Raw genomic sequence first — 17,433 nt, 5'->3', positions numbered from 1 at the left:
GGATCAAATTCTTGATCCGGCCCGCGGGCCGGATCAAATTCTTGATCCGGCCCGCGGGCCGGATCAAATTCTTGATCCGGCCCGCGGGCCGGATCCTTGATCCGGCCCGCGGGCCGGATCAAATTCTTGATCCGGCCCGCGGGCCGGATCAAATTCTTGATCCGGCCCGCGGGCCGGATCAAATTCTTGATTCGGCCCGCGGGCCGGATCAAATTCTTGATTCGGCCCGCGGGCCGGATCAAATTCTTGATTCGGCCCGCGGGCCGGATCATCTTGAATTCGGCCCGCGGGCCGGAGGTTCCCCACCCCTGCTGTAGAGCAAGGAAAGTAATTGGTTGAAGGACCTCTGATATCACATGGTCCAAAACCCTTGGCAGTAGCTGTACACTGCATGGGTGTAATCGGTTACGTTAAAATGTCCGAGAACTTAAGAACTGGACAATAATGGACCACAAAACCCAATGATAAGTCAACCTTATGACAGATACTCTGAATAAAAAGACCTTTCAACCATGCTTGTAGCTGTGTCTATTACTTCACACTGACAACACACACATTTTTGGCTTCAGAGTAACACAGAATGACATACCTGGAATTTTAGAATATAGATACCAGCATAAGAAAGTCCACATACTACAACTGAATATCTATACTTTTTACACATGCAATGAATGAAAATCTCACCATAATCTACATGTGATAACACTTCGTAAAAAATGGCTTTAAGACACCTTTATAAAAATGTAATTTTTCTAATATGTTATACCCACTATAGCATTATAACCACTTTATTTGAATTCCCGATTACTTTAGCATCAAGGAACGTTGCCCTCTCTCCTCAGTCCCAGCAAGGATTTATTTTTGTTGGAGGGACTTAAGTTGAACTGATGGCCGTCAGTGTAGAAAGACATAGCCTATCTGGATCGACTGAGCAGTCAGTGAAGACCCGCTCAGTCGATTCAAAAGTCGATGCTATTAATCCACCCCTGCAAGTGGCGTAGCACTGCGTCAACGGGAACGCGGTTCCCGTCTGCACAGTGAAGTGAAGATGGCACGCAGAAGAGAAGCACAGCAGTCAACGGGAGTTACACAAGTTTTCTGCGGAGTTTGCGTAACTACCGTCAACTGCCGCCGAATCGCCAGGGTAAGCATAGACCAAGTCAGAGATGGTTGTAATTGCTGAGTGATCTACTCTCTTTTTATTGAAATGCAACTTTAAGCTTGAGTTTCTTGTGTTTACTTTTTCAGGCTCCAGGTTTTTTGAAAGGGACTATTAAAAACAGCAATGTGTACATGTCAATTGGCGAAGAGCTGTTTCTACAGGCCCTAGCAGGTTGAAAATAGAGCAGCCCCATCTAGCAGACCTTACCTAGGGCTAGTCTAAACTAGAAGCGCTACATCGGCTTCTGGTGAAGACACTATACCAATGGGAGAGAGCTCTCCCGTCAGCAAAATTACTCCATCTCCACGAGAGGCAGAAGCTATGTCCTGCTGACAAAGCACCGGTGTGGACAATGCTTAGGTCACCATAACTTGCATCACTCAGGCTTTTACATCCCTGAGCAACGTAATCTATATCGATTTAAGTGGTAGTGTAGAACTGCCTCATGTCATTACAATAGTTCTTAAACTTAAAATCCGGTTCATTAGCAGATAGGACACCTGAATTAATGTATTAAATTTAGGCTAATGAGAAGTACATGGAGGATTCCATAAGAGAGAAAAAGTACATGGTTATTTAAAAACTAATTTGTACTAGATTTACAGTTGATTCCTAAGGTCTGAGAAATCAAAGCCGACTTCTCTCAAGTAACAAGGACAGCACTAATCACACACATTTTAACTCACTGTTAACGGCTTTATATTCCCCTGCCTCTTATCGTTTTGAATCCTAAAGAAATTAAAAGCCCTTGCAAGACAACCTGTAAGTAGCACATTTAAAATCCAAATATGGCCAGAATGAGTCTTTGAATGGAACTGCTTGCCTGCTTTCCTTGTAGTATTTTAGTTAGCTTGCCAGTTCACAAAGAGGAATGATACATATCTAAGAGTTACTCTAGTCAAGGGATCTGAAAGAGGGACTGAACAAATGTCATTTTCAAGGCACCTATAACAGCTTTTCCAACAGATTACTGGAGTAACAGAGGTATATAAAAAATGAATTGGTTTAGTTATACATTAATTATACAATGAAATGATTTTATGCAGTATACATCAACAAGAGAAATTTGTTGCTATACACTTCAGGCAATAAGTTTCAGATATTTAATAAAATATATGCAGTGATACTAAACAGAATAAGTACTTCTGATGTATTAGTTAAGCTTTAGAGAATACTCTGATGATTAGCTAGTTACACAAGAATCCACTTCCTCTCTTAGAAGAGCACAATACTGTATAATTCATCGGTGCCTTTTCAGGAAATCACACTTTCCTCTAAAGAATGAGGAATAGGACACTAACAGAGCCCGGATACAGGACTAAAAGGAGACCACTGGTCCATTCAACTATGGGAACTTTTTTCCTTTGGACACCAGAACGTCAAACAAGTTTCAATAAAAGAAGAGACATGCAGACAACTGCCTCTAATGTAAAAATATGTTCATGTAACTTCCAATATTACTCTCAATTGTACTTTATAAACAGGCATTCTTGTGGCTGCAGCTGAGAAATTGAATACACGAGAGACAAAGGAAGTTGGTTTGCCTAACTGAAAGATGTAAATGAAGCAGAAAAAAATCTGACATTAAGAGTAGAGCCCAAAAGAGAATATTGAAGCCTATGACTAACATGCCCAGGGAAAGGAATAGGAGGACCAGTGAGAACTTTGGGGCAGTAAATGACAACTGCAAGCAATGCAAACTTAAACAATTCCAGTTGTGCAACTGGTCACCATCTAAAGATTTGTATTATTCTGTTTTACCTAGCCATTCTGTCTTCTTGGATGTCGAGCAGCAGCACTGGCAGCACAGGTACTTTTGGAAATGCTGGGTGGGAGTAAGGAAAACTGCAGGATATCCAATTTAAACCCAAGTAGAAAATATATGAAAGCATTAAAAACTATAGTGGCAAGCCACTCATTTTTTGTTCTACAAAATCTTCACATTTATTAATGTAAAATCCTTACTTTTATGTTTAAAATCGTCACAGGCTTACTGACAATCATTGAAGAGGCAAAAAAGCATTGGCCCGTCTTAGAGAGCATACACAACAACAATTTACACATCGGCACCATATTACTGCTTCAAAGTGTGCTCAGATGAGCATGCATCTTAAACGGGTGCACCTGACAGTACAAAGGTATGCAAATCTTTAGAAGGGGACCAGCACATTTCTCCCAAGACCTTCAAATTTGACACGCATCCAGCTCAGCCACTACTGAATTTAGGTTGTAAACTCTACAAGGGCAGTGATTTTATTTGCATTTGTACAGCAGCCAGCAAAATGTGACCTTGGAGCTGGCCTTTGGGCACTACTGTGATATTCCAGTAATTCCTCTATAATAATTATTCAAATGCATCCTATACTTACTGAAGTGAAATCTGAGACACTAATACACACTTCATCATACTTGCTACATAACCCCTATCCTATGACTTTTGTGAAAAGCACGTGTGTGTAATAAATATCAATACACATCATGCGTGTATTTACACTTACATTTGATTTTTAGCCGCTTGTCTTTGAGCTTTCCGTTCTTTCCTTTTTTGATCTGGTGGCTTAGCAAACACAATTTCAATGTTTTCTCCCTCTAAATCTTTGCCATTCATTTCTTCCATTGCCTGAAGGAAGTAACCAGATTTTAGATATACTTCTAAGGACATTCAGGGACGCACTTTAAGGGGCAGAAAAAGAATACAGGTGTTTTTATTGTATTTATTAAATGGTATAACACAGAACTCCCCATGATTGTGTATCTGGAAGTCAGACTGCAGATTATTTTTGGGGTTTCAAAGACTTACTAAAGCTTGAGTCTCAAAACCGAGACAGCTTTTACCTGGTCTTAAAAAGTTTCTTCCGCTTACAACAGTGGATATACCCCTGCAACCTCTGCAAATAGTGTATCACACTTCTGCAAGCTGCTCTATAATCTCATTAAGAACCATATTTACAACAATGGGGCAGCAGTAAAGCTTGCTTAGATTCAAGTGAAAAATATTTGCATACAGGGAAGTGCTCCTAGAGCAAGAGACCAATCTTGTGGATTTAAGAACATTTTCCCCCTTTTGTTTTCTATGTATAAGCATTTCCTTACTGATTAAGTACAAAGAGAAATCTGCACCTCAGCCTCAAACAGAAGTGGATATTGTCATTCTCTCTCTATACAATGAAAGTTTCCTACTGAATGTTTGCAAATAAGAGAGGGGGAGCTATGAGATCCTATCACTTTCAAGGACCCTTAGGACTCCATAGGAGACCCAGCCTTGGGAGGATGCATGTATGGTAGGGATTGTTACTCTGTTCACCCAAGCTTCTTCATCAAGCTATCTGGACAAGTGCGGAAGTTGCAAACCTATGTGCATCTTCCCCTCTTCACCCAAAGGTGTAGAAAGGTGTATGTGAACAAATTCTGTCTGTCATTCTACCAGATGAGGAAGAAACACAGAGGAAAGGGATGAAGCAAAGAGTTATTCCTGGATTTTTCATTGGGAGAGCACTGACAATATACCCCCGTCAGTGTATTGTGTTTCAGTGCTTATAACAAAATTTTCTACCACCTTTCTCAGGGAGCAAAATTGGTCTTTTGAACACAAAGGAGCTTCCTTAAATTTGATTATAAGATGATGAGAAAAGCTGCCCTTAAAGTTCTGGCATCCCAGTTATTGTTTTCACAGTAGGCTATTAGCTTAAAGGAGAATTTTCTATTTTTAATAGGTAAGAAAATAGTCTCCAACATTAGCAGCAATTTACATGACGCATCCTCCTTTGGTGAATTCAGATAGTGTAGAACTTTCTATGGAGAGACCCAACATGTAACTTCATTTTATGCTGTTACTAATTAACAATTTAATATTTTACATAATCCTACAGACTGATTTTTTCCTTAAAGTATCCATTTTTGAAATTCAGATTTGGTCACAATTTCTGTGCTCATATCAAAATTAAGGTTCCTTTAACCCACCTTTACAGCACCATCCCGTTCATCAAAATGAATGAAAGCATAATCTTTTAGTTTCTTCACTCGTTCTAGTTTTCCAAATTGACTGAAGGCCTTTTCTAGAATCTCCTCTGTTACAGTATTGGCAAGGTTACGTACAAACAGCACTTTCACCTAAAAGACAAAAGTTTAAGTTTCAGAATACAAGTTTTGCCTAATACAATTTTAAAATAATTTCAGAGTTAGAGCTACAGCTAACATAAAAAAATGTCAATTCATTCTATATGCAACATTCTGCAATAAGCTTAAAAAATCAGTTTGCTAACTTGACACTTTGTTCAAAAATATGAAATCATTTTTATCCATCAGCACAAAAATATAATTCCCATCAGTGTTGCTACTGAAAAAAATCTTATCAAGTTTTACCGCAAAGGATAGTTAACTATTCAAAGTATTAGAGCCTTTAAAGCACCTATCACTATAATATCTAGTCACTCAGTATTCCTTCTTTGCTTGGCCAATTTTGCCTACATCAGGTGCCCTGAAGCTATATATCAAAAATTGTTGGTTAGAATGCACTTTTACTATCTATGAGAAAAGGAAATACAGGATAGCAAGAGGGCACTCTGGAATGCAAAGCTTGAAGTTTAGCAACCTTACCTATTACAGGAGAAAGTTATATAAGGGCTAGTAGACAGAGATCTGAGTCATCTATGCTGTTCCAGCATCTATGCCGCCCAGCTCCTAGCTCGCACTGGGAAGGGGGAGAAGTTTCTGTGTGGCTGCCCAGGCTCCTGGCTGGGATGAGGATGTGGGGAGCAGCCCACAGGGAGCTCGGGAGCCTGTGGGCTCCTGGCAGGGAGCTCAGACATGGGTCTCTTAGCTCCCCACACTGCCCCTTAGGACAGTGGAAGTGCTTCTGGTGAGGACAAATTCCACCCATCCAAGGAAAGCAGCGTGGATTTCAGTCACCACTGTAATTTTAGCCGTGGCTGAAAATCGATACATCTTATGTCCACTTATTTTTCTAGTGTAGACAAGGCCTAAGATTGCACTCCCCGCCTGAGCCTTTCTTCCCGGTAGTTTACTGGCTCAGGTTGCACCACTCAGTGATCCACAGACTTTTAACCAGCTGAAAATACAGCAAAGAAAGTGCAGCTGGTGGTTGTGATTCAGAGTCTGTCAGCTACCAGTTCCCCTTGGCACCTCCAGGGCAGATGGAGGGGCCTTGGGAGCAGACTATGGGATTGTGAGGAACACAGCTGTTAGCTCTACTCCTGTTGTAGTAACACCAGCCAACACCTGATACTCTTGTTCTGAATAACAAATGGTTTATCAGATGAAAAGTGGCATAGCCTATGATTATATGTACAGTGTATTAAGAAACCATATGTGGGGGAGGGGCGTGGATGGGCAAAAAGTACACACAAACAGGGATCTATAGATGAATCCTTGGCTGAAGGCCTGAAGAGCAAGTGTAGGGGAACTACTGGGTGGGGGTAGGGGAAGGAGAAGGGAAACGGGACATAGGAATTACAATACCGGATCAGACTAGTGGTCCATCTAGTTCAGTATCCTGTCTTCAACAATAGCCAAATATCAGTAGTTACAGAGGAAAGTGCAAAAACCCCATGGTAAGCAACAACAGAATAACCTATTCCCAAATAAGTTTTTAAACCCACATTAGTTAGGGTCTGCCATAAGCCACGACTGCAAGGGCTTGTCTCTTCCAAAATCTCTTTTTAAACCTTAACTCCTCTGGATATTCTTGCTATCCATGTAAGTATCCAAGTCTTTTTATAATCCCAATGAGCTCTTTGCCTCAATGATCTTTTGTGGCAATGAATTTTGTGGTGTGAAAAAGGATTTCAGTTTTAAATTTGTTGCCTTTCAATTTAATTGAGCATCCCCATTCTTTATTATGAGAAAGGATGAACAGCAGTGGACTTTGCAGACAAGTTTTATAGGTTTACTGGCTATGGCCACATTGGCCCTTCAAACTGGCAACCCTAGTGCCCACCCTTTCAATCAGTTGTTGCCTCTCCAAAAAAGAACTGAAGCTTGTATTGATACAAGACGCTTTTCAATGAACTATAGGGAAATGATTGGTTTAAACTTTCTCCAATGTAGACAGATTCCATTCTCTAATGCCTCAGACCTGGTCAAACTGTGAACTATGTATGTAATCAACAAGCTGATCTGTAGAAAGATTGTGTACTAATGAACAAGTAGGTTTAAGCATAAAGAAGCCAAAAGAAGACTGTCTTCTCAGATTATATGCCTTCCTTTTGGGCAGAAATGGGGATAGAGTTTGGACATAATGAAATAACAGTTAAATTATGAGCCATGGACCTGCAGCCACATGATTATGTCCAAGATTTCAAAGACACTACTCTAGTTTAACTGACTGCTTAAACTGTCAGTCTAGATTGTGCTTTGCAAGGTCCATGCCCTGATGGTCATTACTGAATTGCCTCTTGAATTTTGCCTGCACTATGGTACGTTAGGATGCTGAATGCCAAAACCATTACTATGCAAAAAACATTAATTTAAGGAAATATTAAAGTGTATGTTTTATCAAAACAGTCACCGAAAAAATCTAGGAATTCGCAAGTTAAAGAAATATTAAGAAGTACACAATCGTCAATTCATATGCCTTATCAATCATACACTCATTCCTCAGATCGTCAAAAAGCAAGCCCCCACAATGCACAAATCCATCTTCTCAAATGTACAATCTCATCAAGTTTAAATCATTTCAGCCATAAGTGTTAGTGTTGCCTAACTTGCAGTTTCCATGATTTGAAGGAACTGTACACATGTAATTGCACTCTGAGGCTTAGTCTATACTACAAACTTACGTCGGTATAACTACATCGGCTCAGAGGTGTGGAACATCCACATCCCTGAGCAACAGTTATACCAATCAAACTCCAGCTGCAGACAGCGCTATGTTGATGGGAGGGCTTCTCCTGTCAGCATAGATAGTGTCTTCACTAAGTGCTACAGCAGCACAGCTGCACTGGTGCAATTGTGCCACTGCAGCACTGTATGTATAGACAACCTGTTAGCAATATTAACTGAAAGTTAAGCATGGAAAGGAGTTAGTTGTTTGTTTTTTAAAAGAACATCAAAACTTAAGTGGGTATGTGGTTAAGTTTACAAAAAGGAATTCCTGGCAGATGTTCTGAGACCCAATGTAGAGTAGTTCCCCTCCTTCAGAGTTCTGTACATCCGCATATGGTATGGTGCAAGAAGAGAATTACAGCTGTTTGGGATATGGGCAGGAAAGGTAGTGGAGGAAAAGCTTGCTCCCCCCCCCCCCCCCCCGTGTTTATTTACTTAGAGTTTAAGTCTTTAGCACATGGAATAAACATTCCCTCAATCATCCTCCCACCAGGCATCTCCCCATTCCATGCATCTCTCCATAGCCTTCCAACCTGAGATAACCCACTCTCTCTACCCTTCCCAATCCCCCCCATCAAGTAGTCCACCTTCCCTGTAGTTTAATTGGGACCTCCCTTCATGTATCTCTTGGTCCACTGCACTACATATATGGCACTTCGATCCCATATGCTTCTTCCATGCTCTTTCCCTTGATCCTTTCAATGTCCCACTATCCCCCTACCCCATTCAGCATTTTAAGCGTATTTTGGTTAATTCAAAAGCACTTATATGTGGAATGAGGCAGGGTACCAGGAAGCCTTGCTTCCCAGTTCTTATGTTGCCCACTTCCATAGCTGTGCCCCAGATGCCCACTACCCAGTACTCCCTTCCCATCCATGCACCCTTCACTTCTACCCAAAATGGTAAGTTTCACCTGCAGAAGACCCTCACCAACGGTCATAGAAAAAGTTAGATGGACCAGGGCTCCTCTCTTGTGAACCAGGAGATTGATCACAGGAAGAAGCTGCCCTAAGGAGAAAGTGCCATCTTACAGGCAAACCATCTGAAAGACACCCCATTTCCTGCTGTTGACCGACTACAGCCTTGGGCAAGAAAGCAAGGAAGGGTTAAAGCTGGCAGATAAAACAGTCTATACTTTTGCTAGAAAAGCAGCTATTTCGTAAGATGAACCCCATTTGGGTCACCAGAGGAGACCCCATCCAAGACACCTTACCAAGTCCATCAAACTAGAGCTCCTACTAGTCAGTCAACTGTCTCAGGTCAGAGGAAAGGCGGATGGGATAGATAGAAGAAGTAATTCAGAAAAAGGTTGTCATGGGGAGATTGTGCTAGCAGCTGGGCTGAGCAACAGAACAAAAGAGACAGGACTGGGCAACATCTGAGAATAGAAGTTTTCAGTTAAGAATCAATTAATCTGCTTCTGATATGGCAAAACATAAATCACGACAAAGAACTGTCCTCGTTTTAAAATTATTTAAAAATGCTTCCCAAATTTAGTATTTTGAAATGAAGAACTTAAGCACTACGTGAACTTTATATTCCAGAAAGGATGCCCTTACTGTTTCAGGGGGTATGAAAAAAAACCCAACACCATCATGACTAAAATAATTTCTAAGAGAAGTAATTGCTTGATTTTTGAAAGTACAGCTTCTTGGAGTCTGACAAGGATTTAGAAAATTCAGATTTATGTTGCCTGAAGTAGTACAATTTGGAGAATTACAAGAGAATTAAACCCTGTTTTAGGGGCTGATCCAAATATTCCCACAGATTCCAATGGCTTTGGATCAGCCCCTTAGTGTGCAGCCACAAGGCAATTTTTTGAATTTTGGATTCTGAATTTTGAAGGATTTTTAAGCGACTATGTCAATTCCATACTATTAGAGTACAAGTAGATTACAGGAACCATGACATATATTTTCAGCATTGGCAGAAAACAAAGATCATCATTCAGCCCAAACAGTAGTGAATTGTGAATTTCATGCCAGTGAAATTCCTTCGAAGTCTATAAAAGTTCTTTTTAACTTTTAAGTGTTTTAGAATTCATTCACATTTTTACAATCTTGCTTTAACTCATCCGTTGAAATACCACTTTCTTGATATAGTGCTAATACCAGAAATATTTACCTTATGACAATTTAAGTGATGTATGTATAATTATATTTCTCAGTTGCTTTATTACCTTTGCCATTACTTCAGGATCTGGATCTTCTATAGGGTCAGCCCATTCAACAGTAACAACATTTCCCCAGACTTTCACTTTTCCACTCATTAACCTACGTCTGGCCTGAGCAGCAGTTTTGTGATCTTCATATTCAAGGAAACAAAAGCCCCTGTTCTTTTTCTTGTCATCAGGTTGATGATACAATATGACATCTGTGAGACCCTCTGTAAAATTAAGCAATATATTTAATTTCGCTTCAAATAATGTCTTATACTATGAAGTGAAGGAATTATCCTACTTAAGGAAATAAGTATATTACAAGCCTATGTGAAAGCATGGATGAGCTTCAGAGATTGGTGTGAACAAACGTCAAGTTACATTCTGGTATTTTCATAATACTACGTTTTTATATCACATATATCATGCAGCATCTTAGCATTAACGGACATAATTATTCCTGTCCCACAAAAAGTAACACAGTTTTGTGTTTAGAAGACTTTTTGAATGCCTTTGTGCAGATGTCACCATTCAGCATTAAAGAGAAATTAGTAACTTTAATCTATTAAAGCAAGGACTCAGAAGCATAGAATAACTATTTCCATATTGATTAATCTTGCTTTCTTTAGGTTAAATAAGTATATAATCTAAGGTTTACTTAGAGAGATTCAAATAAAAGAAAATACGTATTATTCCAAAACACAATGGTTTAGGCAATGATACATTATTACTGGCTCTTTCAAAAGCGAGAAGTCTGGACACTTAGGATAAAGCTAAGGGATCTCAGTTTAAAAGATCATCATCATTCAACATCAGCCGAAAGATGGTGAAAAAAATTCATCATTGATCTCACAGGTTTATTTTACCACGTTTCCAATATACTTATTACCTTACCTGTTACTTTAGTAAACTCTTCAACAATCTGTTCCTTGGTTTTACTCTTAGGAATAGAGCCAACAAAAAGCCTATTATTGGCAACAGAGATGCATACACCAATGTGTTTTCCAGAACGAATTTCATGATTATTGTACTGAAAGAAAAACAGATAATGGTAAGTTATTACCAAGCTTTTACTCTTTCTGACTCCAAGCATCTAGAACAGATATTGTACTTCTCTACACCTGTGATGAATAGAGAGAGATTAACCCTTCAGTGGCTTGATGTATGCATATAATAGGTGTTAAGACTACCACACTTGTGGTACATTCACATTCTTTGCTACAGGCCCCCAGCTTTAGTTCACAACTATCTTTCCCCATGTCTTGGCTCTAGATCAAGCTTTACTTCCTGAAGGAGCTTCTAACTAGCTCAGACTTCACAAGGTGATGCACTATGCATAACTACAGCAAATAGCGCTTGTTCTACCTGAAGTATTGACAGCACAGGTACTGCTTCCAGTCACACTGCAGAGAAAAAAAAAACTTTTCCCAGTTAGCACCTGTAAGCTCTTTTTAAACTGAACTAGGCACATAAAAAGCAGATATTCCAGTTCAGATCACAACATCCTCAACTGGAGTCCAAGAAAAGCCTACTATTAAAAAATATGGCTCTCGTGTGGGCAATACGTCTACAGTGCTTGACCTCTTCACCATTCTGACAGCAGCTTCTGGACAAAACACTGTAGCGACAGACACATTAGACCTAAGACTGCACATTACCATTCAGAAGGGCCTTAAAGGATAGTCAGCATCAAGTTTGGCCCAAAAAGTAGCTTTTACAAGAACAAGTGCCTACAAAATTTAAGACAACCAGAATATTTCTTTAAAAAAAAAAAAAATTAAAAGTTTTAATATACATTCCCTACAGTGTTTGGCAGCCCAAAATATTGCAGCTGAATGCTAATTTAATAAGAAAACTAAGTAACTTATCCTCACTGTCCAAGCTGAGAGAAGCAGAAACATTAATAGCGTAGTAAAAATTAAGTTAGATGTTTATTTTAATATCCAGGAGTGTTACAAATGTACATATGGTTTTCAGAAGTGATCTGTAAACAAGCAGTGTCCTTTTAAACAGACCACCTGTAATTTTATATTACCTGGGGTCAGGCCCAGTATTTAGATAGGAGATTGCCAGTTCACAGACAATAAAAGCAGCATTGAAAATTCAACATATTTATTCTTCTAAGTCTGTTTCGAATCAATGCCCCAAACTGGTATTGGCACACTACTGCTGAAGTGTCTTTTGGACAGTATGCAAGACAGGTCTTGACCACTTGTGGGCCAGTCATCTAAGATGCCATACTATTTTCTGTAAACTAAGTGTGTTAATCCAATAACTTTGATGAGACTCATTTGTGTAATTTCACCCACATAGAATTTCAACAGCAATTTTAGTTAGTATATTCACCTACTGTATTGAATAGTAAGTTATATTGCTGTACGCAGATGGCACAAAAATTACTTGAAGACACCTGTGGCTAAGCTCACTTCTATCTGAACTACTGATCAGTTTTGCAGTAGTTCTTCTATGTCTTTCATTAGAGTTAAATAAAATCATATTCATAATTTTATGGATTATCACACTAAGAAACTTTGTTCCTTGAGCCAGCAAAACGGCTTCTAAGATGGTTTAGCACTATGCAATCTGTTTCACAGAGCTGCCTGATAATCTTGAGCAGTGGTAGGATAAGGAAAAAATATAGTTTAGAACAACCAGGCATGGTTTATTTTCTACCACACACTCTATTACAGTGCCTCAATCTCAATTTACAACCACCCAAATTATTCTAGTCATGGACTTCAAGTGAAGTCTGTTAATAGTTCCAAGTCGTGTAGTGGATTTGTGAAGAACACACGTCCACTGAAGACTAGGATGACCCCAAACTCACTTTCAATTGTGATCCATACTAAAACGTTAAGCCAGGTTACCAGAAGATAAATAAAGCTCAGATAGATTTTTGTGGAATTAAAGGTTTACACAAAAACTAGCATCTCCACTGAAAAATTCCAAAGGGGTAGCAGTTTAGTTTGTAATACAGCAAAAGCAACGAGAGTCCTGTAGCACCTTAAAGATTAACAAATTTCTGTGGACATAAGCTTTCGTGGGCTGCAACCCACTTCGTTTAATGCAGCCCACGAAAGCTTATGCCCGCAGAAATTTGTTAGTCTTTAAGGTGCTACAGGACTCTCACTGTTTCCACTGAAAAAGCTTCATGAGCCACATATCGCCAACTTCGCTAGTCTTACAAGAAAAGATACAAGTCATACAATCAGAGCACTGAGCATGAAGTTCAACTAGAATACGGCATCACCCAATTTCACAAGACATTTTCACTGCCACGCAAACTAAACTTTAAAGCATTGTAAGGAGTATTATAAGCATATCAATCTAATGGACAGATTACACTATGGACAAGGTTATCATTTACTCAGTGTATTATAAAAAGCAAGACTAAACTCTGTTATAATTAAATGATAGCCCCCTCTACATTTCAAATGAATTTGGGGACAATGTTTAGACTCAGTTCACACACAATTCTACAAAATCCAGAGCTATAAATCATCTAAGTAGGGAGCAGAAAACTTTCACAAGCTGGTGACTGGGAGAAGGCCTAATTATCAATTTCTACAGAATTTAAGCTCATAATTAAAAAGTTTTAGCCCTGGAGATGCTAAGGTAACCATCAAATATGACTTCTGTAAATCGATGCAATGTCATCTTCCTGAATCTGAGAATGACTCAAACCCCTCAAGCAGCAGCAGCGGAATATTGACAAAGTTCCTGTCAGTTTTCCTATTAATATTCAGAAGTCTATAGGCAACAATTAACAGGAAATAGGATATTTTCATTTATCTCGCTTTTGTTATACTATGCAAGCTCTGAACAGAAGAGGTTTTGAGGAGCAGGTTGCGAACAGCAGCAAATATACATACATCCTAAAGAGCCAAGAGGCAGGCTGGAAGATGGGGAAAAAAGCTTTCCATTCGGGGGAAGGTTTAGAGTTCTAAACAGACACAACCTATTAGTGGTAGGAGAGAGAGTGCCACTGAACAGCCTCCCCATTCCTAAGTAATAAAGATGACAGAGAGGCTTCTTACCAAGCCACAGTGCCCAGATCTTGCTGGTATCTCTACATTCCTGCCTTTTGTATTGACCTCTGGGTAGCATGCATCTTGTAAGTTTTTCCAAATGATGATTTTACCAGCCAAATGTGGCTGGGACATTATACAAAACCAGCTGATACCAAGGCACTTGTTTGAAATTATCATCTTCCTCCATACCCACTACTCAGCTGAATGGACTTTGTTAATTTGTCAAGAATGGCATATTGTCATGTCAGGGTACTTCAGCTGGAAAGGTTTCCCTGCCAACCCCAAATAGGAATTTTTCCTTGTATTTCCCCAATCCAACCTTATCTGTAACAATTTAAATGGCATATAGTTCTTTGTACAATTTTTGATTATAGATGTATCTTATATGGAAAGCCTCGTACTTTTGCAGAACGTAGAGATCCCTTATACACAAGGGAAGAAGGCTCAAATTTAGATCTCAACTGTTTGAACTTCATCTAATTTTGCACCATATGAGCTTATTAAAATATCAGTATACATGGCCCTCCAGAAGTGTCTTGCATTCAAGAAGTGTCTTGCATTCAAAGACCCCCATCTATTTGAAAGTCAAGTTTCCAACTGTAAGTTTTATACCTACTGTTAAGTAACTTCTAAGATTCAATCTTTTCATTTGAGAAAAAAGCGTGTTTCCAGTTTACTTGAAGCATCTGACAGCACTTAACATTCAGTCAGTTTTCATTGTTTTGTTGATGGTCAGTTGCATCACTCTGGTGCACTAATCTGGAGAGAGCTCATGCAACAGGGTGTTTAACAGCAAAGCTGAAACCAAAAAGGCAACAAGCAGGTGTGTGCACGGACAAAGTGGATTTAGCCCAAGCATGTTGGTTGGTGTTGTTTTGAGCCCACCAAAAAGCTTTTATAAAAATACAGCATAAACACAGAAAAAACATTATGTTTTTAGGTAAGTTTTTAAGGTTTTTGGGACATGATTAAAAACATTTGATCAAAAGTTTAATTTATCTTAGTCCCTTTATGAATGTCCCAACAGACCAAGCAGGCAATCTAGTAGCCATGCATCATGCAGAGTTCAGATCCATATCTCACTAGGCTGACAGTAGAGAGGCATGGTCAGGATACTTGGCACAAAGATTTTTATTTTATTTATTTTTGGAGAAGGGAGGGGGAGAGACCATAGGTGGTTCAATGTTCATGCTGCACATCTGAAAGATCATGGTCCAGATTTTACTTCACAACATTTTGTACTTGTATTCAAAGTAAGTAGCATGTTCTTTCTTTCTGCAGATATTGGTAATCTCCCTACTGAGTTCTGAACAGAGGTAGAATAGTTTGCTATCAAGAACTACCTGTCTGAGGTATCATGAAAGTCAATACATTTTAAAGAACAGTTACTTACCACACAGTAAGTGTGGTTCTTCAATATATTTTGTCCATGTGGATCCCACTATCAGCACACATGCACACAAAAAGTGTGTGCACCAGCAGTGGGATTCACACAGACAAACACCTAATTTAAGAAACTCTTCTGGAAGAAAGCAACCCAAAGTAATCCTGTTCAAACACCCCCTCTTGTTCAACAAATTGGGCATCAAGGATTTCTTACTGCTAATTTGGACTTTCGATATAAGCATAAGAATAACCCTACTAGATCATGCCAGCAGTGCATCTAGTTCAGTATCCTATTTCTGATAGTGGCCAGTACCAAACAATTCAGAGAAAGGTGCAGAAGACTACCTAAATGTCCATTATGAGTATGACCTGCTTGTAAGGGAACTTTCTTCTTAACCATTTACTTACTAACAGAGATTATATAGCTGCTTATGGTTAGAAAGTGATCTCGTAAAAAGCAAAGAAAACTTACCAGTTTAACAGCCTCCTGAGCTGCCTCTTTAGTACAGAAAGTGACAAAAGCATATCCTCTATTTAGACCAGTCAATGGATCCATCATTAAGCGCAGATCCCAGATAGGCCCAGCTTTCTCAAACAATGGAACAAGCTCATCTTCAAATAAGTCTCTTGGAATCTTGCCCACAAATATCTAAGTAACAAACATATCTAATGTCATTTAAAAAAATACATGCAAGGAACAACCCACTTATACCCTGTATAAAAACTTCTCCCTCTTACCTCTGTACCAACAGAAGGCTGTTGTCCTGAATACACAGAATCTGGAGGAGGACCACCATACTTCCTCTGTCCAGTAGTCACATCAAGTGTGTAGCCTGTTCTTTCCAAGAGTGCCTTCAAGAAGAAGTAAAATGTTGACTTTGGTCATGTACAATTCCCAATTTATTAAAGACAAATAGAGTAGAACATATAAGTAACCATAAGAACAGTCAATGGTCCATCTCTCCCACTATCCTGTCTTCCGACAGTGGCCAGCGCCAGATGCTTCAGAGGGAGTGAACGAAACAGAGCAATTTACTGAGTAACTCATTCCATCGTCCAGCTCCTGCTTCTAGCAATCAGATGTTTAGGGACACCTAGAGCACAGGGTTGCGTCCCTGAGCATCTTGGCAAATAGCCACTGAGGAACCTCTCTTTTTTAAACCCAGTTATAAACCCAGTTTTGGCCTTCACAACATCCCCAGGCAACAAGTTCCATAGGTTGACTGTGTATCGTGTGAGGAAATACTTCCTTATATTTGTTTTAAACCTGCTGCCTATAAGTTTCATTGGGTGATCGTTGGTTCACGTGTTATGTGAACGGGTAAATAACACTTCTTTATTCATTCATTCATGATACAGATGCCAAAAAAAAAGGAATCCGTATTTCCATGTTAACATTACTGCTTTGAAACTTTCTATACACTGTAGATTTATAAGCACATGAAACTAGAACCATTAAGAAGTGTAAACATACTGAATATTTTAACATGATTAATACTGTTGGGTTGAGGAGCTGAATAATTAGTTCCAAGGAACAGGCAAGGTGCATCTTCACAAGATTACATCCAGGAAATTTCATTTTCAGTGTAACACTAAAACCAAGTAGAGGGACAATCACTGTTCTATCAAACAGAGATTTCTCAATAGCCAGACACACCTTGTTTTGGCCTGCCAAATCCTGAACACACACGCATGTATTCCCACTGACTCAATGAGACTACTCACACATCACATTAAAGCACATGTGTTTGTAGGACTTGGGCATAAATCTTATTTGCCCCATCTGTCAAACACAGATACTACTTCCTTTCTCCGACCCTTTGTCTTATCTATTTAGATTGAAAACTCTTTGG

General features: G+C 39.3%; 1 protein-coding gene across 8 annotated transcripts in view; it reads right to left on the bottom strand.

The window, feature by feature from the left end:
* Positions 1-17,433, bottom strand: part of SYNCRIP (synaptotagmin binding cytoplasmic RNA interacting protein) — a 28,238-nt gene that overhangs the window by 6,232 nt on the left and 4,573 nt on the right. For 7 of the 8 annotated variants that reach the window (XM_067560728.1, XM_067560727.1, XM_067560721.1 and 4 more), the window contains 6 exons: positions 16,319-16,432; positions 16,053-16,229; positions 11,058-11,193; positions 10,185-10,390; positions 5,123-5,272; positions 3,661-3,782 (listed from right to left, as the gene is read on the bottom strand). In XM_067560728.1, coding sequence (XP_067416829.1) covers positions 3,661-3,782; positions 5,123-5,272; positions 10,185-10,390; positions 11,058-11,193; positions 16,053-16,229; positions 16,319-16,432 — 905 coding nt within the window. Of the gene's footprint in view, positions 1-2,866; positions 3,008-3,660; positions 3,783-5,122; positions 5,273-10,184; positions 10,391-11,057; positions 11,194-16,052; positions 16,230-16,318; positions 16,433-17,433 lie in introns of those variants that run through there. The other variant, XM_067560729.1, reaches the window with a different exon arrangement.

Source organism: Emydura macquarii, unplaced genomic scaffold, assembly GCF_026122565.2.
Source record: "Emydura macquarii macquarii isolate MOO-44397 ecotype Brisbane River unplaced genomic scaffold, CSIRO-AGI_Emac_v2 contig_2297, whole genome shotgun sequence".
In the NCBI taxonomy this organism is placed as follows: domain Eukaryota; kingdom Metazoa; phylum Chordata; order Testudines; family Chelidae; genus Emydura; species Emydura macquarii.
The sequence above is the reverse complement of the archived record's forward strand: the minus strand, read 5'-3'. Positions and strand labels throughout refer to the sequence as shown.